Here is a 27,922-nt window from a genome sequence, read left to right on the forward strand (position 1 = left end):
GAGTTGAGCATCTTTGGTTATGGTGCAGGTAGAACTGATGCCTGGAGGTGTCTGGATGGGACCACCTGGAGCTTATTCACTGAATGTCCTACATGGAAATGGGAAATGAGTGTTGGTCCTTGTTGCCTGGGAGCTGGGCACTGCAGCAAGTTGAAATAGCTTTGGGACCTCTGGCTCACTGTGTGCCTTACCCTCACGGCAACCTCTTCCTGTTTCAAACCAATGGAGGAGCACAAACATCTTGACCTTTCCCTTTCGCATGTACTAGTCATCAAATACTATTTTCCTGCCTCAATTTCTTTTCTTGCCTCCTGTTCTTCCCCCCACCAAGACCCATCATTAGTGTGTGACCTGGGCATATGAGCTGCCCATATTTCTACTGCAAAACCCCCCTTCAACATGAAAAATACAGAGTAATCTCAGCAATCCCCTTCTGCAGCCACAGGATTTATCATCCCAGCCCTTCCAATCCCCTCCCAGCCCCACGAAGCAATCCATCTCTCACTTGCTATTACGGAGCTCATCTCACAGACCTAATGGAGTACACAAGTCCTGAATCGGCTCCACTAATGCTCTCAGTGGCCGGGTCCTTGTGGGAAGCGAGCTGGGAATTCAGTCTGAAAATCAATGTGGATGCCAATAGAGTGGCTTCCCCCAGGGAAGCGACGTGCTTTTACTGGGCATTGCTGCCTGCTCCCCTTCATCTCCTGTTTTCTTTCACGTGGTCAGAGTAACCACGGAGTAATTCATCCTCCCCTCAATGAATGTGATTTTCCCACTGGTTTCCCCACATCAGACTGATTTTGGGGAGAAGATGCAGGTCTCCTGGCAGTGCGGGATTCCCTGGGCTCCTCAAAGTGTTGTGATTCGCATTTGCTGGGCTCTGGGGCGATGCTGGGGACTGTCTCCTATGTGCAGCCCTATCTCTCCCTTTAGGCTGTGTTGGCACAAATAAACCCGTGTAATTTCTAACTCCTGGGTGTATTTTGGCTTGTCACAGATTTTCCATGTAATGGCAAGTGTGGAGCCCGCAGGGATAGTGCTGGAGGACTGCTCCAGGTAGAGGGACCCCAACCCTGCACAGTTCATAGCTGTCCCCAGAGGTGACCTTAATGCTGGGATGGGGACACAACATTACCCTGCCATCCTCACACCACCCTTGGAAGAGTCTTGGCCAAAGCCCAGTGTGATGTGCAGTTCCTGACCTTGATTCAGGAGGCAGCAAGACCATTGGGCTGCTCCTGAGAAGCTCTTTGGGTGCAGCCCCCCTGGCTTTGATAGGAACAGGGGTACAGGCTCTACCATGCTGATGGAACTCAAAGCACTTGATCTGGGACTAAGATCTGGGATTCGCAGAGGTCTCAAGACTCCTTTCCAATGGGGATCTGCACTACTACAGGATAAATATTTAATAAGAATGAGGGTCAAGGCACTGTTTTGTCCAAGGACACCGAGATGGCCATTTACTCCCATGAAAAGCACCAAGGGATACTTAATGCCCATGCAAAGAAGACAGGAATGGGAGTTTTAAGATCTCATCCCCTGCCATTAATGTCAATGTTAAATATTGATCCTTTCTGTGTTTAGCACAGACCAAACAACAGAGTAAAGCCACGCTCTCTGGCTTTTATTAATGTACTTTTTCTGCATCAGGTGAAGTTTGCAGTGGCTCCAGGATAAAAAATGTACCGGCAGTGAAGGAGCAGCATTGATTTTGCATCCTGACACCATTCAGAAGTCAGTGAAAAATCACCCTGTGAAGCAGCTCCTTGTCCAAGCCGTGACAGCCATTCTCGAGAACACATTCCTTGCAGTCAGACCCAAAATTTGTGGGATTTCAGGGAAGGAATGGAAAAAAGAGGTTGGAAATCTATAAAATCCCTGTTGTCCCAGTGTCGGAGCAGGTTCCTTTACGGGTGTCTGAAGTCAGATTTGAAGAGCAGGTGGAAATTGTGTAGGGAGAAACCTGGGAGCAGTCGCTATATCAGTGGTGGCCAGAAAATGGGTGCATTTACCCAGGGAAAAATGTGGGGTTTGTTAGGTTTTGGGCTTTTCTGTGGTTTCATTAGCACCAAGTAAGTGTAAATCACAGCTATTATAAAGGGTGACTTCAGTGAATCACAATGAGGGGATTTCACATGGCAAGGTGACCATGCATTGTCTTCTGCAGCCAGAAATGGATCGGCTTTCCCAAATATTGCCATTTGTGGGGTTTCTGGGGTGTTTTTATAATGGGGGTTTACAGCTTGGCAGTTAAAACTCATCCAGGATTCAAATTATTGGAGCACACTCTCATAGAAGGCTGGAGCAGCTGCGTTGTTACTCCATTGAGATGAGCTTAAGATCTGAAAGTGTATTTCACCTTGAAGAGCAGGCAGTAGGAGTCACGCCTTGGGTCTGCATCCATTCTACAAGCAGAAAGGAGCAGGAACTCTTTTGAGATCACAAAATTAGTAGAGAACTGGGGAACGTGGGAATGATTTTCATCTCTACTGTTATTATGTTTGTCTACATTCATGTTTAGCCAACTGTAAACAGATAGCAGTGATGTCCTTATGCAAAGGGACGAGGGTCATAGAATCATAGAATGGTTTGGGTTGGAAAGGACCTTAAGATCATCCAGTTCCAACCCCCCTGCCGTGGGCAAGGGACACCTCACACTAAACCATGCCACCCAATGCTATGTCTAACCTGGCCTTGAACACTGCCAGGGATCACATCTCTAAAGCCTCTTAATAAAGGTCTCTAAGCAAAGATACACACAGAAGCTGTGGTGTGAAAGCTCTTCTCTTCCTTTGTAACCAGATTTTAAGTGTAACAACCCATTGGGCTCCCTGTGGATTGGACTGACATCCCCCATACATCCCCCCAGGGCACTGAGCATGTGCTAAAACATGATAAAATATGGTAATATTTTACAATATGGTAATATATTCATTTCTTTACATGGTATCTATAGTTGCATAGGTACCTATAGTGCTGCAAGTAGAACCTGCTGCTGAGTGCATCAATCAAAGCCATACACAAACCCCACCAACCTCCATAAACGCTGGAGCACTTAAGTAAGGAAAACCCCGGGAACACGGGACGTGTGGTCCCTGCGTGCATCCTCTCAAGGTGTGTTCTCTCCCCACACAGACACCCTGAGGAGCCTGGCCTCCATGAACCACGCACCGCGGTCCTCGCCGGCAGAGCTCAGCAGTGCCAGCCACCACCTCCTGCGGGAGCGCAAGTCCTCGGCACCGTCCCACTCCAGCCAGCCCACCCTGTTCACCTTCGACTCGCCCGCCAGCCACCTCCAGAGCACCCTGTCCGCCAGTGCCCCCCAGGACTACCTGTTCCTCCACCAGTGTATGAGCAGGAAGTCGGAGAACGCGAGGTATTGGAGTCTGGGAGCAAACCTCAAGGAGGAGGGAGGGCTGGGGGTGAGCGGTTCAACCCACCTACATCCACAGTGATAGAATCATAGAATCACAGAATGGTTTGGGTTGGAAAGGACCTTAAGATCATCCAGTTCCAACCCCCCTGCCATAGGGAGGGACAAAAATGCAAAACCCAGGTAAAGAAAGCTCTGAGTGATGGGCTCGTCCCATTGCGGTTGGGAGGAGTTGGTCAGAGTGGCCACAGCCCATGTTCCTGGCTTTCCTGGCTTTCTGGGTTGTGTTGAAAACTGGCTGAATGGCTGGACTCAGAACGTGGTGATCAGTGGCACAAAGTCTAGTTGGAGGCCAAACACTAGCAGTGTACCCCAGGAGTCAATACTGGGTCCAGTCCTGTTTAACATAGCATCTCAGAGTGGTTTGTGTTGGAAGGGACCTTAAAGCTCATCCAGCTCCAACCCCTGCCATGGGCAGGGACCCCTTCCACTAGAGCAGCTTGCTCCAAGCCCCTGTGTCCAACCTGGCCTTGAACACTGCCAGGGATGGGGCAGCCACAGCTTCTCTGGGCACCCTGTGCCAGCGCCTCAGCACCCTCACAGGGAAGAGCTTCTGCCTAAGAGCTCATCTCAGTCTCCCCTCAGGCAGGTTCAAGCCATTCCCCTTGGCCTGTCCCTACAGGCCCTTGTCCAAAGCCCCTCTCCAGGTTTCCTGCAGCCCCTTTAGGCACTGGAGCTGCTCTCAGGTCTCCCCTTCAGGAGCCTTCTCTTGTCCAGGCTGCCCCAGCCCAGTTCTCTCAGCCTGGCTCCAGAGCAGAGCTGCTCCAGCCCTCGCAGCATCTCCGTGGCACCCCTTGAAGATGATCATTAACAGTCTGGTTGATGGGGCAGAGCGCACCCTCAGTGAGTTTGCTGATGACACCAAGCTGGGAGGGGTAGCTGATATACCAGGGGTTCATGCTGATACACCAGAGGGACCTCAACAGGCTGGAGAAATAAGAACCTCAGCTCTGGATACCTGCAACCAGCTCTAGGTGGCTCATCTTGAGTATCTGGGGTCTGCAGGGGTCCTTTCCATCCTCAACCACTGTGATCCTGCAGAGAGGGCCCTAATTCCCACCTTTAACCAGGACAACCACAACCAGAGGGATGTGCAGGGACTGCACCACTCTGCCATTCATCCCTTGCAGAGCGCGCTGTGCTCTGTGGCATCCCGTGGTGCACAGTGTGGTATCGCAGTGAGCCACAGCTCCCCTCCTCCAGACCCAGACAGTTGCCTTAAATAGCGAGGAGATCTTCCTGACATGGAGAGTTTTGGCTCGTAGGAGCAACGAGGAGATGGGGAATGAGGGAAGGAGGCAGGGAATGAGAGGCAGTCAAATCCCAGCTGGCGCGGGGTGAGAGCAGAGCCCAGGCTGCAGCCTCCGCTGGGCTTTCCTGCTGCAGCTGCCTTTCCCTACCCGAAAACAACAGAAAAAGTCTCAGCAAAACTAACTTCAGATGGGGTTAATGGAGCAGCGTTCAAGAACAGGCTCTCTGACACTCCAGCTCTGTGGGTATCCACAAGCCACCCACTGAGACCCCAGGAGGGGACCTGGAGGATGGAGCAAGCAGTGATGCTTTGATGGGCGTAGACAAACTGGCCGGCAGCAGCTTCTGCAACTGGACCAGAACTAATCACCCTGATCAATACCCAGCGCACAGGGCCAGGCTGCAGGACCGCTGGGAATCCCTCTGCTTTCAGCTCCCGAGCTCTTACTTTACTCATCCATAAAATGAGGGTAACAGCAGCTAATTGGTGGGCAATGCTGTGTAATTAACCCGTGAGATGCTTCAAGTCCTCAGCCGAAAGGACCCTGCCAGAGCACAAACATCTCCCGGGAGGACTGAGCTCCAAGGGCTGCAGGGGGTTGTTTGTCACCTCACAGCATCACTTGGGTTTTGCCCAATAAGCCCTATTTCTGAGCGCCATCTCGTGCTGGCTCCATGGAACAGAGTTCCTGTTGTCCCTGCACAGCACCAACCCCATCAGAGCAGGGTAAACCAGCGTCTCCCAGCTCTTCCCATAGGGCTGGCGCTTTGCAGCAACTTTGAACACTCCCCGTAACCATTGCACTTTATCCCAGTGTTGTGGTACAGGGCAGAACAATTCTGTGGGGAGATGTTCAAGTGGGGCTGGCTGAGCCCTTTCTGGCTGTGAATGGCCCCCAAAAGACTGACCCATGAATAGTTAGGATCATAGAATGGTTTGGGTTGGAAGGAGCCTTAAAGCTCATCCAGTTCCAACTCCTGCCACAGGCAGGGACACCTTCCACTAGAGGAGGTTGCTGAGAACCACATCCGTAGTTATAACTGCAAGCAAAAAGACCCAGCCCAAGGCTACCTCTCACCCTCTTTTGGTGCATATGCATCAGCTCTTCATGGCAGAGTGACCCTTTCTGGGGGCTTTGCCGTATTATCTTCTTCCATGCTGCTTCAGCCAGCTCACAGGTATCATTATAACCCATGCTCAGCTCTTCTGCGTATTCCCCTCATGTCCCAGCACTTCCATAGTGATTCTCCTGTTTCCCCAAGTCCTGCAGGATGGGGAGATGCTTCGTGGTGGCAGGAGTTGAGGATGGGAGAGGGGAAAGTCCTAAATGGCCAATTCAAGCATCCCCAGACTCTTCGTCAAGAAGTGTAGTGATAGGACAAGGGGTGATGGGTTCAGACTGAAGCAGGTTGGAGATAAGGAAGAAGTTCTTCACTGTGAGGGTGCTGAGGCACTGGCACAGGGTGCCCAGAGAAGTGGTAAATGCTCCATCCCTGGCAGTGTTCAAGGCTAGGTTGGACGGAGCCTTAGGTGGGATGGTTTAGTGTGAGGTGTCCCTGCCCATGGCAGGGGGGTTGGAACTGGATGATCTTAAGGTCCTTTCCAACCCGAACCATTCTGTGATTCTATGGCTCCGAACAGGGGCAGCAGAGCTTGGTGCACCCCAGGACTTGCTCTCCGTCATCTCAGCCCCTTTCTCCCCTTCCTCTGCAGGAGCGCCAGCTTCTCCCAAGCCACAAGATCGGCCTTCTTCATGCGGAGCGACACAGCGGTCCAGAAGCTCTCGCAGGGCAACGGGCACTGTGTGAACGGGGTTGGAGGGCAGCTCCATGGCTTTTACAGCCTGCCTAAACCCAGCCGGCACAACTCAGAGTTCAGGGACAGTGCGTACGACCTCCCGCGCTCCTTCGGCTCCTACACGCACCCCAAGTCGAGCCTCACCAGCTCCGAAACGGATAACGAAGAGGTCTACACCTTCAAGACTCCCAACAACACCCTATGCAAGGAGTTTGGGGAGCTCTCCACGGACTCCTATGACATCCCTACCACCCCGCATTCCGTCTACCAGATCCCCAGGACATTTACACTGGACAAGAACCACAACGCTCTGGCCGTGGCCGCCAGCGACTCGCCCGCTGCACCCCCTCCACGACCCCCAAAACCCGGGCAGATGGAGCCACGGTGGGGCAGCCCGCCCCAGCAGCCCCAGCCTGGTGACAGCTTAGGGCTGGTCCCGATGGCAGCCACCATTCCCAGGAGAAACACGCTGCCAGCGGTGGAGAACAGCAGGTTACACCGAGGTGAACAGGGGGGTGAGGAGCTCGGGGTGGCTTGATTCTACCTAGAAGCCTTGGATCACTGTGTTGCGATAGGGATGGGGTGGGTGTTGGCATCAACCAAGGGGCTGAACACAAAGAAAGTCTCCCCAGTCAGGATCTGGCCTTGGTTCTTGTATGTAACAGGCATGGAGAGGGATCCCCAAGGTTTGGCACTGGAGATGTTCATCTGGCTCATGGTTGTGTTGTCCTTTGAAGCAAAACCCCAAACCTTCTTGTCCCATTGCCAGATTTTGACGATTTCAGCTATTTTTACCTTGCTTTTACTTCAATTCATAACCAGATTTATAAGAACTTACTTCAGCCTGGAGCTGCCTTGTTTTTGCTCACCAGGGATGTGATTTCACACATCTCCAAGACCCAGCATCCCTTCCCATTGGCCATGGATGGGCTGTGGATGAACATGCCTTTTCCAAACCTTTTGCCTAGGATGAGATAGTTGCCAAGAAACTTAGAAGGGGTGGCTGGAGAGAAAACATCCTCTAAATGATGCACACAGCTCCCTGAAATGCCTCTTCCATCCCCAACATTAAGGCTGAGATCAGACCCATGCTCAGCAGTAGACAGACCAGTCTAAGAGCTTAGCACGCCATCCTCACCCCATCTTCCCCTGACTGTAGGCTGCTAGCCCTTATATTTGCTGAGCGAGGTGTAACAGAGATCTTCCTTAACCCAGTTTTGTCACCATGACATACCTTATCTGACATCTTTACCCTTGGGATTTTGCAGCACATTGACAGAACCAGGTTAGGTCCACATGGCACGTGCATTGATGCATCAAAGAGATGCTAACTGGGAAGGAGCAGAGCAGGGAGTCCATGACAGGCTAAAACCCATACCTTCCCATCAGCATCTCCATCACCAAGAGCAAACACTGCCCTCTCAGTATGTGGATTTTGTTTATCATCGGCTGGAACACATTGTGCATTTGTGGTTGTGTTTCAGCTTCTTCTTGTGAGACGTACGAATACCCCCAGCACGGAGGCAGCAGCGCTGTGCAGTCCGTCGAGTCGATGAACGATGGGTACAACTCCTACCTGGTGAGTTGGCTTTGGTGTTGGCCACACTATAGGCACAGTTTATACCTTATAGATTAAGAGACAAGTTGGTGCCAGGTTGGACCTCACAGCCTAAGTCAAGTAAGGGTTTATTACTGGTTTCAGTTAAAACCACGGTGGCTTGCAGGGTAGAGATGGAGGAACAACGACCTTACCCAGCACCTCATGCAGAGCTTTGCTTTGGGTGCTTCCACAGGGGGTATCTGCCTGGAGCTTCGGTCCCAAAAGAGCACCCAGGAGTTTGGCTTCTTCCTGAAAGCCTGGGATGCTGCTGAACTGAATTTTGACGTGTTGCCAGAAAAGCCTCTTTTGTGCACTTTCTAAGACTTCCTGAGCTGGAAATGACATTAAAGCAGCCTTTCATATTGCGTTTTAGTCATGGCCAGAGCCCAGGGAAAAATGACTTTCCAGGTTGAGCATGCTTCTGCAGCTCACTCTGATCACAAGAAGAGGCTCAGGTCTGGGTGATTAAGACCTTTCCCTGAACTCAGGATGTTGTAATGCCTTGGTAACAATGAAGGTAGACCCTCTTAGTGCAATCTGATGGCAAAGGAGGGGACAGCCCACCCCATGCCTCTGTGCTGAGATTTTAGAGCTGGTCCCACCTTAGGTGTGTGTTCAGTGATGCTGAGATGAAAGGGTTTATAGTGGGATGGGGCTGAGGAGTATCTGATGCTCACAGCACATCCTCCTTCTTGTCGCCCAGCAAGCCAAGGCAGCGGTGGGCCGCTCCCACAGCACTGACTCCGAGGACAACTACGTCCCCATGAACCCCGGTTCCTCACCCCTGATCCACTCTGAGAAAGCCAACGACAATGCCCAAAATCTGTACATCCCCATGAGCCCTGGGCCACATCACTTTGACCTGGTGGGGTTGTCTTCGGCCACCCTCCCCGTGCATAAAGGAGCCATGGCGCAGTGCCACAGGCGGCTGAGTGAGATCCAGCCCCCACCAGTCAACCGCAACCTCAAACCCGATCGGAAAGGTGAGAACAGTTATTTATGGGTGAGTCTTTCCAGGAACCCTTTTACTCTTGTAATGCTTCAGACTACACCCGCTGTCTTGTGCACAGTCAAGTACAGCCCTAGGTGGGATGCTGGAGCAAGTCCAGAGGAGGCTACAAGGATGCTCAGGGGCTGGAGCACCTCCTGTACGGAGGCAGGCTGAGAACATTGGGGCTGTTCAGCCTGGAGAAGAGAAGCTGCGTGGAGACCTCAGAGCAGCTTCCAGTGTCTGAAGGGGGCTACAAGGATGCTGGGGAGGGACTCTTCATTAGGGTCTGCAGTGACAGGACAAGGGGTGATGGGTTCAAAATGAAACAGGGGAAGTTCAGATTGGATAAAAGGAAGAAGGTTTTTCCCTGTGAGGGTGCTGAGGCACTGGCACAGGGTGCCCAGAGAAGCTGTGGCTGCCCCATCCCTGGCAGTGTTCAAGGCCAGGTTGGACACAGGGGCTTGGAGCAAGCTGCAGTAGTGGAAGGTGTCCCTGCCCATAGGTGTTGGAACTGGATGATGTTAAGGTCCTTTCCAATCCAAACCATTCTGGCATTCTATGATTCTATGTGCTTTGTTCCCACCTGCACAGTCCGACCTTCAGATCTTCCCCTTCCTGTTTCAGGAGCACTGTTGTGCAAATGCAGCTTTCATGGTGCTTGAACAGCCTGTCTCAAACCCCTCCTGGCCTTTACAGGAGATGCATGTCTCAGGCAGGATCTCACCCCCTTCGCCTGCACCCCTCCCTGCACTCCATCCCAAAATCTCCGCATTGCATTCAGATGACCCAGGTTTCTCCTTCTGTTTCCTACTGGCTGGCTCTAGTTCTTCCCTCTGGACTTTGCCTACATCCTCCAAATCCCACCCCAAACCATTGCCTGATAGCTCATCAGTAAGATGCTGAGAAGGAGGGCTCCCATCATTAATGTGTCAACACTTAACCCCATCAACATTCTAGGCAAGGACTGGGGCTGGACTGCAACACTATTCTACCTAATGAACTATCCGTGATGAGAAGAGCTTTAGAGCTTTCATGTTGCATTGCAGATATCCTTTCCCAATCCTTTCCCAGCCCATTCCCTATGGGAAAATGCTCTGGCCAGAGGCAGCTCAGGACTTTCAGAGCCTGGTCTTGTCCTCATCTAATGGGTTATCACAGCTCCCTGATGACTGGAAGTTAGGGCATTTTTAGCAGATCTCTATTCCCTGGGAGGCACATTCCCCTTTAGGGGCCACCCATCCACTCTGCGGCTGTGGGTCAGAGGGAGAAGTTGACTGTTTTCCCCCAGTCCTGTCATAAATGGATGCAGGCAGTTTGGTTGGGGATATTTGCCATCAGCATGGAAGACTGAGGGTCTGATTAGGAGTATGGGAAGCAACCAGCATATTGGTGGGGATATGCCAGTCATGGATGCTGAATTGTGGGAATGTGCTGCCTCTGAATAAAGGCTTTTCTCTTCCCCAGCAAAGCCATCACCATTGGACCTGAGGAACAACACTGTCATCGATGAACTTCCCTTCAAATCACCAGTCACAAAATCCTGGTCCAGGCCGACGTGAGTAAGGGTTGGGGTGTGAATTCTTGCTGTGCTCCAACTGTAGATCTCTGATCTTGCACTTGTCCATGTGTAGACACGCTGTCACCTCTGCCATGGATCAGACATCTCTGCCTGAGTATAAGGGGGATGTCCACTGCTCGTTTGCTTCCTTCTAACCCACCATCTCTTTTTACTAAGGGCACGTTTCTCATGGGTCATCTTAAATCAAGCTTGAATTGAGCCCAGGCATTGGATGCAGACCCAAATTCCCCCAAAAGCTGGATGACCCCTTCAGCCCTCATTGTGTTCTTTGTCAATGTCAGCAACAGGAGCTGCAACATCACGCAAACATCTGCGCTGGCATGAAAGTCCACCTTGCCCAACACACTTACCCCCATTAGGGACCAGCAGGAGCTATTTGGGAAGAGGGACACTTATGGAGTAATTCTTTCCTAAAATATCCTGCCACACCACGGCAATTTGGGGGTTTCCTTGGTCACATCATGGCCAGACTTAGGGGCTGGTCCAGATGTTGTTGAAGCAGAGTGGCCCCTGTCTTGAGCCCCTCACGAGCTTAGTCAAGTGTTGTGAGGGCCAGATTCGCACTCCTCACATCACAGCTGGTGGCAAGAGAATACATTGGTTTAGGTCGGGATTTCACATGAAAGCCCAGCATGCGGCCAAGCAGCTAATTAAGATCTCCTGAAGACATTTCCTACCTCTGGGATCTGGCAACTCCTGGAGAGCTGTGGCTCTAACAAAGGTCCTGTGCTCCACTGCGACTCAGGGCCCAGCTGCGCCACCCCATCCCAGCCACACTGGAGGTGCAGGGCATGATTTCCCATCCATCTTTCCCCCCCGAACCCCCCTCTGGAATGTCAAAACACAGGGTGAGACTCACAGGGTCTGACCGAGCTGTGTTTTGGTTGCCTTGAAAGCAAAGCTTAGCCTGAAGGAAGCCTGCAAAGTGAAACCAAAGCACTTCAGAGCAAAGTCTGCCGGCCAAAAATAACAGGATTCACACTGTTCCAGTTCTTGCTGCTAATTCGTGGCCTGATGTTGTCCAGTGAAAGGCAGAAGCAAGGTTTGGCTGCTAGGACTCCTCTAATAAATTGGATTGTGTGGAGACTGACTGCAGGGCATGAGTGCTGTGTGCTGAAATCACTGCACCAGGAAGCAGAGAGCAGGCTTTGATTGACAAGACATCCGACCCCAGAGAAGCTAATGGATTTTTCCTTTATCAGCTAATCATATGACCCTGCCTTTACTGCAAGGCAACAAACAGCTTTTTAAGACACAAGCTTTAATGCCAGACGCTGATCGCATTATGGTCTTCGGTATAATCAGATTTGGCCAATTGAAAGCAAAACAATGCCTCGGAGGTTTTGTATTCCAGCTAAAATGTGAATAGGGCCCTGCACAGCAAACAAATCCTGGAGCTGTGGTGGGGCAGGAGGTGAGAAGCTTCACCGAGGCTGGCCCTGCATGCTCCATGATTAAATGCTTCCTGTGAGACAAATAGAGCTCATGGAGCCTGATTCATGTAGCTGATAGCAGGAGGGTTATGGGTACACAGCAAGCAAGGTGTTGTTAAGAGGTCTTAGAAAGGAAAAGCACTACGAAAGACCCAGCGATTTATGACCCATGGAAAGGTCAGGTTGGAGAAGCTCAGTGCCACCAGCTCTTCATGTCCAGTCCCTGTATCTGATCATGGTGATGTTTGGAACCCTCAGGTGCTACCCTTTCCCATCCCTCCTTGGGAATGGACCAGCAGCACATGCGACCATCCTTAATGCATTGATCCTTGTCCTTACAGCCAGACCTTCAACGCCGGCTCTTTGCAATACTGTCGCCCTGTCTCCTCCCAGAGCATCACCAGCACTGACTCGGGAGACAGCGAGGAGAACTACGTGGCGATGGTAAGGGCCCCACAGCTAAGATATGTGGCAGGACATACACGTTCCCCAGAGCTACAAACGCATTCCTAGCTCATGACATGGAAGCACTCAGATTGCACCATGTCGTGTTCGTCCTTACATACATCCCTGCATGCACAAAACAGTGGCTTTCGTTGCTAAAATGACATGTCCCACTGGGGTTTTAACTGTATATGAGAACAGGAACATATATCCCTGGCTTTGATAGGAATTAAGAAGGGATAAAGTCATCTATGGGCTGTCAGGGTGTATTTTCCTAATATAAGTTGATTTTTCAGGGGTTTTTCCCTCTAACAGCTGCTGACATCATGCTTGTGCGGAGGGCAGGGGCTATCGGAGCAGCAGCAGGGAGTGGCACTGCTTACAGGGAGGGGATTTGTCTCTCTTTGTGAAGCTGCTGACTTGAAGCATATTTTTGAGGCTATGTAACTAAAAGGGTAGAGGAAATCTGTGCTCTGCGCAGCGTGGTTGTGATTAGTGACGATCCCAGAGCTGGTCTGGCCTCAGTGAGGTGTGGTTCCTGTGGAAAGCTAAAGCCCATGCCTGATGTCAGGCATATGAACGACATCAGCACAAAGGCAGCAGAACTGCCTTTGTTAAGAGCATGAGCTTGATATATATATATCCTAACATATATATAAAATATATTATATAATATATATATGATGTATATGATATATATTACATATATGCATAATCTATAATACATATAATACATATTATATACGATATGTCTTATTACATTTTATATATAATAATATATATTTTATATATTATATATGTCTTATATATTATATAATATATACTATATGCTATATATTATAAAGTATAAATTATATATCATGTATTATGTATTATATATTATATATTATATATTATACATTATACATTATACATTATATATTATATATGTAGGCCCCCAGCAGTTCTGCATATCCTAGTCCAAGAAGCAGGTGAACAAGTAACCAGCCTAGAACCTCTTTTAAGAACACCACCAAGGCATTTTATTGCCAGTTTTGTGTTAATTCCTCTTTTTCTCCTTTCTTCCCATTTTAATCCTCATTATCTCTCCTGTCTCTTCCCTGCATTAGCAAAACCCCATTTCTGCTTCTCCTGTTCCTAGTGGCACCAACAGCCCAGCGCCTAAAAAGAGCTTGGGGAGTGTGGATTATCTGGCCCTGGACTTCCAGCCAAGCTCACCAGGGCCACACAGAAAGGTAAGAGGGGTTTTATATACTTGTGATCAAAAGTAATGTGGTTTTTAAGGGGTTTTGGGCAACCAGGTCTAGTGGAAGGTGTCCATGTCCATGACAGGGGGGTTTGGGGCTGGATGAGCTTTAAGGTCCCTCCCAACCCAAATCATTCTATGGTTCCATATGACCTGGTGCTATGCTTACTCTTGGTCAGACTCGGCGTATTGCATGCCTGCAGCCTTGCTGGAAGCGTTACCATCCACATGGATGTGCAGGGCTCCAGGGGTGCTGATGAAACCAGAGGTTCAGCTGGAGATTGTATATTCAAAAGCTGTCAAGAAGTATCCCCAGAAGCATCAGAATTCATTTCTTTTTCCTCCTTCAGAACAAGTCCTCCAAAACCTCTGTAAGAGTTCCTGAGCTCTTTGCAAGAAAATGAGCACGGTGCAGAGCTGAATTTGCAATATCAGCAGTTAGGTATCACATTTGCAACCAAACACTCACGCTCCAGATTTGATGTGAAGGTAGAGCCCATGTGCTGTTTCTACCTTACCACTGCACCTTATACAAGCAAGATGCAGAGCAGACTGAAATCTTCCATCCAAGGCCCTTTGGGAGGTTAGAAGGAGGATGATGAGCTATAGAAAGAAGGGGAGATGCTGGTGGATGTGTAGCATCCATGATGCTGTTAAGGGAAGGAGCGAGAGGGAAGAGCAGGGAGCTGATGGGTGACCAGGCGATGCCGTGTTTCTCCTCCCCACAGCCCTCCACCTCATCGGTCGCCTCGGATGAGAAGGTTGACTATGTGCAAGTGGACAAGGAGAAGACACAGGCGCTGCAGAGCACCATGCAGGAGTGGACTGATGTGCGGCAGTCCTCAGAGCCCGCCAAGAGCACGAAGCAGTAGAGCCTGGGACAGGCAGTGAAACAGGCAAATCCCAGCTCTGCTTGGGCTGGATTCCTAAGACTTACCTGCAGAGGGGAGGGGATCTCCATTGTTTCTTGGTTTTCTTTTTAAGGCAAAAAGAAACTCAATTTCAGGGGCAGATTTGGCAGATACTGTTTGCCAGTGATGAAGACCAACTACGTTTGGTGGCTAGGTTTGTGCTTTAGCTGTTGGATGCACTATCCAGGAACTTCGACTTAGCAATACCAGGTTTCACCTTACACATCTTTTGCTTACAGCTATTAAAGCCACCTTGTACGTGCTAGCACTGCATCATCTCTCCCCACCTTCTTCCATACCATGCAGGTTTGCAGCATCTCTCATTCCCAGCTCTGATTCCCCATTCATTATGGTTGCCCTTCTCTCTGCCTCTTCCCAGTCCCAAAAACTAAGCAAGGACCGTTCCTTTTGAAATCACTTGCGTTGTCCCAACTCTTGTAAATAATATGTTCAAAGCCTCCTCCTGGAGGAACAGCCCCCATGGTTTTGGTTGTGGTTTATAACCTTCAGGAGCTTGAAGAGCATCCAGTTGAGCTGACTTAGAAGCCCAGGACTTGCTCTGTTGTACACACACAGATATGCCAGCACATGCTCACACACACATGAATGCATGCTTGGAACAGCCAAGTTTGTTGGGGTGTCTTCTGCTATTGATGCTCTCCAGCATCTCTCAAAGTCAACAGGCTGGAGAGGTTGGCTTTGAATGGTCAAATTTAAGCCCTGACCCATTGCCTATCTGAAACCTATGAATCTGACCCCAGGAACCAAAATCTGCCCTTTGTGACACCAAACAAAGCCCATAGAGAGTTCTATATCTGTGGCTGTCATCAGAAGCTCTGTGGTTAAGCACAGGGGTACAGCGAGGCTCTGGAGACCATGTATATCTGGGCTGGTGTGAGGATGAGTGACAAGGTGGGAGTGGAAGGCTGTTGTGAGGACTGGGAGAAGGTGGATGCTGTACTGCAGAGGTTGTCTTGGATGAGGAGCTCCAGTAGGGTGTATCCTGGAGGGAAGGAGAAGAGTAATTGAAATGTTGGTTGATGGGGAGGCCTTAAGCTTGCGAAGAGGCTGGTCAGGAGGATCAGAGCAAGGTGTTTCAGTACTAGCTTTCATGTAGCGTTATGGTTGGTTTGGTATGAAGGGCTGGACCAGATGTTTTCTCGCCATGTTCATCAGTGTTTCTTCAACACAGAAATAGGGCTTGTTGACCCTGGGCTCTAATTATGGGTGGGAATCTGCTGTTGCCCCTTTGCCAGCATCCTTGACACATCCAGGCTTTGGGATCGCTCCCAAGGCAGCTGCCAGGGACAGAGTGCAGAGAAGGAAGAGACAGTTTATTGCAGAGATAATAATTCATGATCTCATGAAAACAGGAAGAACTAATGATTGCCATGGAGCAGCCTGATTGCCAGACAGCCAGCAATGACACGAATAAACAGGCCAACCATAAACCAAGAGCCAAATGAAGGAGACATTAGAAAGATTAGGTACTAACATTCATTAAAGAGCTGGAGCTATTCTCTCTGCAAACTGGATCCTCCCAGCACCACAAGCTCTATGTTCCAACCACCAAGTTGTATTGATTATTAAAGCTTAAATGTTAACATGTTTGTTTAATCTTGGTCTGGGTTTGGAAAGGGCCAGATGTGACCCACACTGGGATAGGATACTGGTCCCTTTAGGGCTGCATGCTGGCAAAGTAAGTGATGAACTTCCAACACCAGTTTGTATTTGTTTCTTGCATGCCATGAAAGGGAAGGATAATAATGGAAAAGCTCTGACAACCCTTTTAAGACATCGAGCTGTTGGCCTTTTACAGGAATAACGAAGCAAATATCCTAATGCTTATGGTAAAAACAATAATCATCTAGGAGAGAGGGGGGAAAAAGACCCAAAGGAGAAGATTTAGCACAACCAGATGCTTTCTGAAGGTCGGGGAGTGTGTTACAGCTTGCAAGGGTCTTTGCTTCTCATTGGGGGCTTGCAAGCTTACATGGTGAGATAATGAAATGAAGACCAGACTTCAGTGCTTCGTATTTCTATAGCCCCTTTCATCACTGCATCTCAGGGGAGACTAAATGTTGGGCCTGCTCCAGAGCCCACTGAAGTATGTGATCCCCATCCCCATCATGCAAATGTGACTCAAGTAGGAAGCTGCTCTCTTCCTATCCTGTCCTCTAAACTGTTAGAGGGACACAAGGGAAGATGAGGTTGGGGGAGCAGGGTTATGGTGCACGCTGGATGTATTTCCCTGCCAAAAGTGTGCTGTTCTCCTCCTCTTACATGAAAAAGTAGCTATCTCTGGGGTAGATTGCAGCCGGAATTTTGGGAATGGTTCCTTATGCTGCTTTGGGTCTTGCTCTGTAAAATGGTGCAATTAGCTCCAGGCTACAACAGTATTGAACTGGACCAGAAGCCTTGAGAAATCAGGTGATAGCCTGTGCTCAGATTGAGTCTTTTTCCTCCACCTGGGACATGGGGAGCTCAGCAAGTACCTGAATGTACCCTGAAAGTCAGAAGGTGATGGGGAAGCATCAGCAGCAGGCATTTGATAGTGCAGTGGCTTGAGAGGCAACGCTATGGGTTGTGATGTTTCTTACTGAATCGTGCCTTGTGCTTCTGAGCTGGAACTAGGTGCATCCATTGCCTGCTCCTACGTCTAATCCAAAGCATTAAGATTGGAAAACCCCTTTGTGGTACTGATGAAACTAGTCCCTTTTCTCCATGTCCCACAAATGTCTGTATTTATTCATGGGACAAGCACTGGCATGGGACAGCTCAATTCTCTGTTTTGATGATTGGCTTTCATGAGCATCCCCAGTAACTGGCCCTTTGCATTTGGCAGACCAAGGGCCAAAACATCCCAAAAGTAGCTATTTTGCAACTGCTGCTTGCTGGTCCCTCTCTGCTTTGCAGGGAGGTCTCTGTTTTCCCAGAAACTGATACATTCCTCATTTTTTATCCTGCTAAACACCAAGCAAACGGCCCCTCCGGACTAAGTCCATAGACTCTACGCACTGTCATACAGACAGGACTATATCAACCCTTTCCTGAAATCCATTAAGTAATCAATGGCTGCAGTGGAAATAGTCATTCCTGACGGTTGCCGAGCTGATTACAGCGGTCCCTGATGATTAACGTTTGTGCAGTATTTAGTCTTAAACCATATTGAAAAGCAGCTGGTTTAATTACATGGACTGCCAAGAGCTTTGTCCTGAAGGCATGGAGTTTATCACATCCACTCTATACTTGGATGCTCAAGTACGACTGACTCTTTTGCTAGAAATAGGTATTTTAGGGAGCTGGGAACACTGCAGATGGTTCACTTTAATTGCCATCAAAATGGCTTGAGTCTTCCCATCAGAGCCATCTCTTCAGCTCCTGAGTCCCATTTAAGAAAAGGGATGTGCTTGCATGTGTGTGTGGGCTCATGGAGAAAGGTTGTCTGTGGAACAGGCATCATGATCTCAATATTTAGCTTTATGAAGTACCAGGGCCATGGCTCAAAGCTCTCCCAGAGCTTCAAAATGACTAAGGTGTTGGTTTTGAAGGCAGAAGTCTCCAAAAGTGTGTATCCCTTGCTGTGAGTGTGCCACTGCTGTTCATGTCTTGGGTGACATGGCCTAGTGTGAAGTGTCCCTGCCCATGGCAGGGGGTTGGACTGGATGATCTTAAGGTCCTTTCCAACCCAAACCATTCTATGATTCTATGATTCTGTGGTTCCTCTGTCTGGTGACATGTGTGAGATGCCCTAGAGCTGGTTTGCTCTGAACTGACATTTAAGTGTTGGGTGGGAAATGCATTTCCAGCTCCAAATAGATGCCAGGCATAGGTTAGTCTCAAGTTGGAGAAAGAAAATACAAGTGAGTACAGATTGTGCCAGGGCAAAGCTGACTGTCTGATAGACAGAGCCAAAACCAGTAGGTAGCTAAGACTTGGGTTGACTGGGATGGGTTTGGACCCAGGGTCACCAGCCACTGTCAAGGGTTATGTATGGGGGAACATGAGATTGGGAGAAGAGAGGGCAGAGGAGTTTGGCAGGAAGATTTGGCAGGAGTCCTGAGTCAGATTTAGGGAGATCTGTGGGTTGTGGAGTGGGGTTTTGCTCAGTAAAAGCCATGCACTGATGGGAGGGGAGCTACCACTGCTCTCAGGGCTTACAGGGTTGTCCCACAGGGTTCCACTTCCACCTTAAAGCTTTTCAAGACTAAGGTGGATCAACCCCATAGCTGACCCTGCTTGGAGCAGGGTATAGAACTAGAGATGTCTCTTCCCCACACTTTACTCAATGCTGCTGGTGATGAGTGGAGACTCCTCCATGTGAGGGAAGGGGCCAGAGGTATTTCCTACAGCCCTGTAGCATCCAAAACAGGGCCAGAGCCTTTTCTCTAGCCATGAAGCCAAGTGGCAAGGCACAGCTCAACCCCATATTCCCCAGCAAGGGAACCTAATTCACACTAAGGTCATCCCTTGCATGTGGGAGAGGGGTGGCCCAGACCAAGTCATCCAGGACACAGACACAAGCAACTGGGAGACAGCTTGAACCTGTACATGTCTTAGGGTAGACACTGACCTAGAGCTCTCTGCAGCCCCATGCGAGCCCCTAAACCCTGTCCCAGTCCATTGAGCATGGTGGGAAGAGTTGGGTTCCTTTGGCCACCTAATAAGCATGGCTCCTTGGGAGGGGTAGAGTCATGCCCAGGTCTTATGTGGTAGTGGAATTTGGTAGGAAAAGGTTTAAATAGCTCCCAGATCCTGACTGATCTTCCTGTCCTAAGAGGCGAGTAAGAGGATGGTTTTCTGAAGTCATGCTTTCATTGCATTAATGTTCTTTCACCTGGTGATGTTGTTGTTCCATGTAAAAGCTGACACTCATCCACTGTGTGTCCATTGAAGGGATGTTGTCTGGATGAGATGTCTGCAGTGGGGCTGTGCCTATGGAGAAGCCCTACTTGAAATGGAAAGGGCAAAGAGCAGAGCCTAACCCCAGCACCAGCCGGAGGAAAGGCATGGCCATCAAAAAGCCATCAAGAAAATCAGAGGGACCAGCCCAGCATCAAATCACAGGGGCCAAGAAACCAGTCTGTGGCCTCTGGTGAGTCTGTGTGCCTCTGCCCAGAAAGCACCAACTTGCCCACATGTACGCAATGACCTTGCAACTATTAATAAGGCTCTTGCAGGTAGAGATGTGCACCTTGTCGTCATGGTTTCTGCTTGGCCTGGAGCCGTTCATCCCTCCATCAGCTTGCCCTTGGTGTCTCATCCTTGTAGACACAATTTGATCTCCCTGCTCACAGCTCCTAAAGTATTACCGTTCATCAGGTTGCTACTTCAGTGTCTGCTCTTCAGAAAAGCCGATACATAACAAGGTGTCACCAAACAGCTCTGTCCCCACCAACCCATGGCCAGCCAGTCCTGCCACATATCTTTGGCACAAGCCAAGCAACATCTGAAGCAGAAGCTGGGCCACAGGGCCCCATCTCCTGCGCTAAAAGAGCTTCTCAATGGACTTACTTCCGATCCAGTGATGCAGCCCATTGCTAACATACGTGTTCATTTGTAGGCTAGTGGGTTGACTGTATGGGACAGGTACCAATCTATCATTTTTACTGTTGTTCTTTGGGTGACACCAGGTAGGACAAGGGGGCTCATTTGAACTCTGTATCCCACTTCTTCTCCAGCTTGTAAAACAAAGGTTTTTAGCACTTACTTCCCCACATCACACATGTGTTATGGGGTGTAATTAATTGACATCTAATAATGCAAAGAGCTGCTTTGAGTCTGCATGCAACAGCCGGGCAGCATGTGGTGCGACCCTCTTGTCATGCCCAGCATCACACATGGCACTGCACATCCTGCTCTGCAAAACCCATTAAAAACCCTCAACCTTAATTCCTGAGGTGGAAAATAATTTGGCAGGATTTTCTCCTGAGTGAGGGGAAAAGCCATTTGCACAGTTTCGGCCTTCTGCTGCCACATTGGCCCTGGAAATACCACGTTTTGTTTGGATGTGGTGGCTGAAGCATGTTGTAGAGAGGGAAATGGAATAGGACCTGGGCTCCAATTGGAGCTCACCAATGAATCCCGTAGGGTTAGGACCAAACTTTTAGAGTAGCTACATCCCACTCAACCCAGCCCTTGGTGAAGGCAATGGGTCTCTGTTGACTTTGGGTTGAGTGGGAACGAACCCAGCCACATTAGGGTAGTTTTCTCCATTTGTTCCTTAACCTGCTGCGAGGAGAGGTCGGAGCCCTGGCTGGGAAGCCATGGCATCGGCAGCCGATCCGCAGGGATGTTTTGTGTGTTTCCAAGCCTATGACTGTTCTTAAAGAGAAGTCTTTTTAATTCCTTTCTTTTTTTGTTGTTGTTTTCCATTCGTAGAAAGAAGGACAAGAGTAACCTGTGGCAAACTGTACAGTACGTGTCTTCTTGTGGTGTCACTGTTTGAATGGTTATTCGGTTTTCAAATCACTGTGGACAGCTAATCACTTAAGTTATTAATTTATTCTTTGGGGTTTTGTTGTTTGGTTTTTTTTTTTTTTTTATTAAAAGTAATTTGAAGCAATTATTTATCCTGTAAATTGGTCTTGAGTGAAAGCCTAGATAATACTTTTTTGCTGTTAATAAACATGGTACATGCCTGACGTGAAGGTGATCTCATTTTTAAGTACTGTATATGCAGCGGGAAAGCAACAGGGAAATAAAAGACTGGTCATACAAAGACATCTCTCACTGGTGACTCCCAGCATGGATTCGGAGTGGGAAGAGAAAGGGGGAATTAATAACCTGATCAAGTTGAATTATGCAGCACCTTTAATGCTTTCAGAGCATCTTCCCCGTGTCACCAAGTATATCCTACAGCTTCCTGTCTGCAGAACGAGGGCCTTTAGGATGCAGTTTTGTGGATTCCCTAATACCAGAACCCAAACCATGTGTTTTCAGCTGCTAAAGTGAATTTCATACTATATATCTCCTCCAGAGACACACTTTGCTGTGTGCAGAGTAAGGAAGTGCTGCCTTCCTTATCCATCAGCAGCTTGGCACCTGTGGGCTCCAGTATAGGACAACAACCTAAAACCTAAGCACAAGAACAGGTCTTTTGGGTTGATTATCTGCTTTCACTGTTTAGATTAGGATCTTATCAAGACAGTCTCCTGCAAAAGCACATTCAGCACATGGCCCTGAAAATGCCTCTGAGGCGATCCTCCAGCACAAAGCAAAGACTTGGAACGACAGCAACAGGAAAGCTTTCAGCAACCTCTTTGGACAGGAGGTTCATAAAGGCCTATTAATAATATCAGGAAACACTGTTCTTTCTGTATAACTTCAGCTTTGGGTCCGTATTTATTTCCTCTTAGCATCACTTTAAGTATAATGGACTTTTTTCAGTGATATCCAGTGATAGGACAAGGGGCAATGGGTGTAAACTGGAGCATAGGAAGTTCCACGTTAACATCAGGAAGAACTTCTTTACTGTAAGAGTGACAGAGCACTGGAACAGGTTGCCCAGGGGGGTTGTGGAGTCTCCTACACTGGAGATATTCAAGGCCCGCCTGGACAAGTTCCTGTGTGATGTACTGTAGGTTACCCTGCTCTTGCAGGGGGGTTGGACTAGATGATCTTTTTAGGTCCCTTCCAACCCTTGGGATTCTGTGATTCTGTGATTCTGTGACTTAAATACAACAAACACTCCGCTGCTCAACTACAAACCCCCACTAACAGGAGTGTGATCTGCATTCAGAGGCTGCAGGTCCCCATCCCACCACTGCCTGCCTCCATCTTCCAAGGCACCACTCTGCAGTGCCGTTCCATGTATGTGAAGTTGAATGCTCATCTCCCATCTTTTTTTTGACCCATCGAACCCATAGCTATGGGTATTGCAATAAGACACTGAGGCTCTACGTTGAATTCATTCATTTCCTTTATTTGTATATAGGAAAGGCAATAAAAGAATATGATAGTACACGCCAGAGATCTGATCCCAAGTGTCCTCTCTAGCAGACTTTCTGTTCACCTTATCTGTAGCAACGTCTGTGCTTCACCTTTTCCTCCACGGCAATACAATATTCCCACTCCAATACGCCATGGTCAGGATTAGGCCCTGCACACAGGACCTAAGGCACAGGTTTCTGCCACTTGAGCTAGAGAAATCTCTACTACAGGCGCAAGGGAGGAGCAGGCAGGGACAACGGCTGGGGAGGGACATGGGAGGGAGCTGTGGTCCTAGAGCCACACGGCCCAAGGCTTGGGTTGGCCACATGCCACCAAAATCACCCCTGTCCCATTACTGATTTATATATCAGATTGGTTTATGTAGTATGTATTTATACTGGGTTGATAGAACTTATCTGGTTGGGCTTCTCTCCTTCTAAATCAGCATTTTCGGGGTAGTGGGTTTAGGGTGGCTGCCATTTGCTGCTCATTTCAAGGTATTCCAGTGGGAAGCCCAAGTTTTAAAGGGCAGATCCAGCCCAGAAAGCCATGAGATGACAGCAGCAGGAAGAGGCTGAGTCTTAAGGACACATCTGGAAGAACAGCTGTGCATCTGGGCCTGCTGTGTACACCAACAGAATAACTAACAGCATCCAGAGGTCACCAGTAACACAACTGGGCTTTGCTGGAGACCTAAAAACCCAACCAGACCACATCAGTCTCACTTGGCTGCAGGAGTTTGTGCCCCTCAATCTCTTCTGGGTTGACTTGCCACTGCTCACTGTGACCAAACAGTTCTACAAGCTTACCACCCCACAAGATCAGCGTTGTCACCTTGGCTGCTTGGCATCTTTCAGCCTTTTTCTACCTTTAGAGGTATGTCAAGTTCTCAAACCCACATTAGAAGAACCGACAAACAACAAGAGGTCCCCCCAAACCAACTCACAGCTGTAGATGGGATGTGCACTGGGAGATGTCCATCCCTGCGGCCCCACTGGGTCCATCTTCATCCCTGTCCCCATCCTCTCCCCAGGCTGGTGGCATGGCTCACAGCGGGCAAGACACGGCTATGCTGAAGCAAAAGGGCACTTCTCCGAGCTGTCAGCAGCTGCTCATCTTCTGCATTAGCTTAGTTACATTAAGGCGTGAAGACCAAGTGCATAGGAAGCAGTGGGACCCTCCGGGTGCCTCCAAATCAACCCCTGAGTCCTTTTCCATTTAAATGTTCCCTAAATCTTCCTCCAAGATGCTCACTGCCATCAAGGCAAGGAAGAGGAACCTCTGGCTTCAGGTTGTCCCCATGGACATTGATTATCTGGTTTAACCCATTGGCTAGAAGACGAGTCCATGAAAGGAGCCGGATCCACCACCACCCGCCGCAGGGCTGCAGCCCCCCGAGGAGTTGTCATCATCCTTATCCCTGTCAAAGTCTCTCCACCACAGTGGGGATTTTGGCAAGGCAGAAATGTAGGCGGCTCTGTTCCTGGCTTCTTTTTCCTGCTCCTGGGAGAAGAAAGAGGGAGAAATAGCATAAGGATATCTGTGGATAAATGACCCAGGTAGGGGGATGCTCTCACCCTCTCCAAGGAGATGGGACGCTGTTGGGTTGCCCTCCTCCAAATCAAACTGGGGTGAGAAGGCCGTGTGCTAATCTCTAGAGCAGCAAAGCATTGAGCCCCTCCAATGATCAAAACCAGCCCTTCCATGTCACCTCTGGGAGAGGAGAGACTCTCTCCCGGGTGCTGCTCATGTCCTATGAAACGCTGCTGTTTGGAAAGCATTGAACTCCACCGGTTGAATGGAATCTGTTCTAGTCTGCATTCCCAGCCCATCCATCTTTCTCAGGCCCTTAGGAGTGCTGCTTGGGGCAGGTAATAGCAAGTCAACCCCAAGCACAACCAAGAGGTGCTTTGCCCCAATCTTGACACCCAGTTTCATCAGGAAACTACAACCTGTTTATACCTGGGTGCTAAAAAGGAAAGGGATTTGACTTCAGGGAGTGAGTGGGTGTCCGCATGCATGGATTTATCCACAGGACACAACCCGGATGGGTGGGAATGCAGCCTGCGAGCCGGGAAGCTGCAGGATTGCACCCTGTTGTGCACAGCAGAGGGAGTTACCTGCAAGTAGAGGATGTTATCTTTGGAAATGGCTTCCATCAAGTCCTTATGGAGGGAAGGTTCTCCATGCAGGCGGCCAGCCTCGGCCAGAGCCTCATGCAGCAGGAAGCTCTGCCTGCCCGGCCGCTGCCTGTAGAACAGGACATAGGCAGTGTCCTTGGGGAAGAAAGAGGTGACGTTGCTGACGGATTCAAAGGAGGAGAAGGAAACTCTGGTGTCATTGAAGAGGTACCATTGGATTTCAAAGTCCAACTGCTTGTCAGAGGCTGGTTTTGGAGCCCCATCCCGGGGCTGCCCATGGGGGACGGTGTCAGTGCACTCCCTGGAGTAGCAATAGTAGTGGCCACTCTCAGAGGAGATGCCTGAATGCACCACCACACTGCAGAGGTCATACACAACAGACATGAAGCCACTTCCCGGGGCAGCCCTGTCCTTCCCATGCCAGCAAACCTCCTTGGATTCCTCTGGAGCGACAAGGATGGGAAGCTTGAGGACCACGGGGATGGAGACGTTGTCCAGGATCTTCTTCCTCTTCATAGTCCGTGGGTCAAAGGAGAACCGCAGCAGCGTGAGGATGAGGTAGTGCGGACCCTCCGTCAGCTCTGCCACCTTCTCAGCATCCTGCAGGGATGCGCATTTCTCACAGTGGTATTTGTTCTCTGCTGTCAGCCTCTCCGGGGATAGAAAATAGTTGATTAAATCCGGGACGGATCTGGAGTCCTTGGCAGAGATTGGGTCTTTGGCTGCATCCAAGCCAATAGCGTTGCCACTTAAGGGATTTGCCGCTTCTCCTGGCTCCTGGAAACCCAATGTTTCCACTGGCATTGGTGGAGCTGCAGGTTCTCGGGCCATAGGGGCCTTCCTCTGGATCCAAGGAGAGCCCATATGCTGGCTTGGGTTTTCAGGAGGCTCAATAAGCTGTGGGCCGATTTCTTCCACAGGTAAAGCAGACGTACTCCTACGGATGTGCCTGTCCGATGGGGGGAAAGCCAAGGACAGGTCCGTGAAGGCTTCTTCCCGGGAGGAGACATTCAGACACTTCAAGCAGCGGATCTTTGTCATCATTTTACCCCCAAACATCTTCTCAATCAGTGTCTTGTTTAAGTAATGATGCTCCACCGCCTGAGACATCAAGCTGGATTCCTTGAGTTTCTGATAGATCCTTTTCCCAGTCTTTTCTTCTTCATGTAACCTTTGGAAGGGGGGAAAAAAGGCTGTGTCATGCACCAATACAACATCAAGAGGTAGTCATTAAGTAGGGGTTCTGTTCTTATCTCCAAAGGGTTAATGTGGGTTAATCTGCACATGCCCAGGGGTCTGGTACTATGAAAGGAAGGTGGGGAGGAGTTGAGCAGGATTTGGGAACCTGAGGTCTCCATGTGTCATTGACCGCCTACTCGTAAAGGTATCAATGGGACATCAGAAATTGGGGATTCCAGGTAAGAGAAAGGCAGGAATGAACATTTTACAGAGGAGGCCGAGTGGCTTGTCATGCAAATCCAAACTTGGTGCAACTCATTAGGCAGAAGCTCTTCCCTGTGAGGGTGCTGAGGCGCTGGCACAGGGTGCCCCGAGAAGCTGTGGCTGCCCCATCCCTGGCAGTGCTCAAGGCCAGGTTGGACACAGGGGCTTGGAGCAAGCTGCTCCAGTGGAAGGGGTCCCTGCCCTTGGCAGGGGTTGGAACTGGATGAGCTTTAAGGTCCCTTCAACCCAGACCAGTTCTGACCTTATCCCTAAGCCAACCCAAGCAGGGTTTTATCAGGGAGCCCTGGACAGCTCTCACAATCTTTCACCCCAAGCCTCTACTCCCACCTCCTCCAGGTCTCAGCCACCTGCACATGGATCAGCATTAAACATTATGTCTGGTCTAGGGATATCACTGTCATCAGGCTCCAAACTGATGGCGATGGCCACGTACCGGTCCAGCAGGTACTTGAGATACTCCGAGCAGTCCTGCTGAGCGCCAGGGGTGAACCAGGGGGGCCAGGAGGCAGAGAGGAAACTCTCAGGTGAGATGGCAGGTCGCTGGCAACAAGACAGAAGAAGAAATGCATTTAATCTTGGGGACCCTCCGTCAGGGACTGTAGCGACAGGACAAGGGGTGATGGGTTCAAACTGGAACAGGGGAAGTTCAGGTTGGAAATAAGGGTGAAGTTCTTTACTGTGAGGGTGCTGAGGCGCTGGCACAGGGTGCCCAGAGAAGTGGTAAATGCTCCATCCCTGGCAGTGTTCAAGGCCAGGTGACAAGGCAACGTTCAAGAGGTTTGGGTGCCATGGTTTAGTGTGTGGTGTCCCTGCACATGGCAGGGGGTTGGAACTGGATGATCTTAAGGTCTTTTCCAGCCCAAATGACTCTATGATTCTATTCACATAGGCGGATGGACAGGGGAGAGGAGGGTCTTCCTGGCTACTTCAGTGGAAGCAGGGTGCACTTGTGTGCCTATAAGCTCTCCCTTTTTATTCCTCTAATGCTTAATCTCAGTGCACAGGAAGACTTTCATGTTTTGCTGCAAGCCAGGATGCATTTCAGCCATTATTTTACATATACTCCATAAAATATCCACATGTTTATTTCTTCCTTCCATTTTAAATGGTTTATTGGCCTGACCCAGAGATTTCTACTTAACTCGGCCTGAATTGAATTTGATGCTCCATTTAATTTGATCAGGATCTCTCTCACCAAATCCCCTCATAATAAAAAGAAACAAAACCAAAGCAAAAAATCCACTAAACATCCACCTGTCATCCTGATCACTGCAGGCAGGTAATCTGCATCTCCAGTTAATGTAATTACTGCCATTAGGAAGCAGCTGTCTCATTAACATGGAAAAAGACGCATCTTTGTCAAAGAGGCGGCTTTAAGAACAGCCCGAAGAAGAAAAATAACTAAGAAGGCCCTTAGGAAATTAGCAGGAAGTTATTACCCATAAACTACACAACAAGCAAATTGCATTTGCTTCTGTATTTGCTCATCACAGGTCACACACACCCTAACCTGCCATCGAAACCTAGACTCTTCTATGGCTAAATGTTATATTTAACAGGTTGTCTATACTTTAACCCCAAAAGGTATCTGTTGTAATACCACAATGCAACGAGCCAGCTCTGGCAGTCAAGGCTTGGGAAGTAAAGAAGCCCAAGTGAGCAGGCTCACAGCAAGGGAAAAATCACTGGACTTTCA

The 27,922-nt window shown here is 49.4% G+C and overlaps 2 protein-coding genes across 4 annotated transcripts in view; one reads left to right on the forward strand and one right to left on the reverse strand.

Moving 5' to 3' along the window:
* The window catches only part of GAB2 (GRB2 associated binding protein 2), a 99,254-nt gene extending 77,921 nt beyond the window's left edge, over positions 1-21,333 (forward strand). Inside the window, exons 1-9 of one of the 3 annotated variants that reach the window (XM_065678859.1) lie at positions 2,996-3,062; positions 3,139-3,379; positions 6,402-6,988; positions 7,970-8,064; positions 8,789-9,068; positions 10,541-10,631; positions 12,430-12,532; positions 13,642-13,767; positions 14,507-21,333. In XM_065678859.1, coding sequence (XP_065534931.1) covers positions 3,162-3,379; positions 6,402-6,988; positions 7,970-8,064; positions 8,789-9,068; positions 10,541-10,631; positions 12,430-12,532; positions 13,642-13,767; positions 14,507-14,650 — 1,644 coding nt within the window. In that variant the 5' untranslated portion in view covers positions 2,996-3,062; positions 3,139-3,161 and the 3' untranslated portion in view covers positions 14,651-21,333. Of the gene's footprint in view, positions 1-2,995; positions 3,063-3,138; positions 3,380-6,401; positions 6,989-7,969; positions 8,065-8,788; positions 9,069-10,540; positions 10,632-12,429; positions 12,533-13,641; positions 13,768-14,506 lie in introns of those variants that run through there. The other 2 variants (XR_010612506.1, XM_065678857.1) reach the window with 2 other exon arrangements.
* Positions 21,334-22,592: 1,259 nt separating this feature from the next.
* USP35 (ubiquitin specific peptidase 35) overlaps positions 22,593-27,922 on the reverse strand; it is a 29,437-nt gene continuing 24,107 nt past the window's right edge. The window contains exons 9-11 of the mRNA XM_065678860.1: positions 26,660-26,766; positions 24,742-25,933; positions 22,593-24,124 (exon numbers count right to left, since the gene is read on the reverse strand). Of these exons, the coding sequence (XP_065534932.1) occupies positions 23,954-24,124; positions 24,742-25,933; positions 26,660-26,766 (1,470 nt within the window). The 3' untranslated portion in view covers positions 22,593-23,953. The remainder of the gene's footprint in view (positions 24,125-24,741; positions 25,934-26,659; positions 26,767-27,922) is intronic.

Source organism: Lathamus discolor, chromosome 4 (assembly GCF_037157495.1).
Source record: "Lathamus discolor isolate bLatDis1 chromosome 4, bLatDis1.hap1, whole genome shotgun sequence".
Classification (NCBI taxonomy): Eukaryota; Metazoa; Chordata; class Aves; order Psittaciformes; family Psittacidae; genus Lathamus; species Lathamus discolor.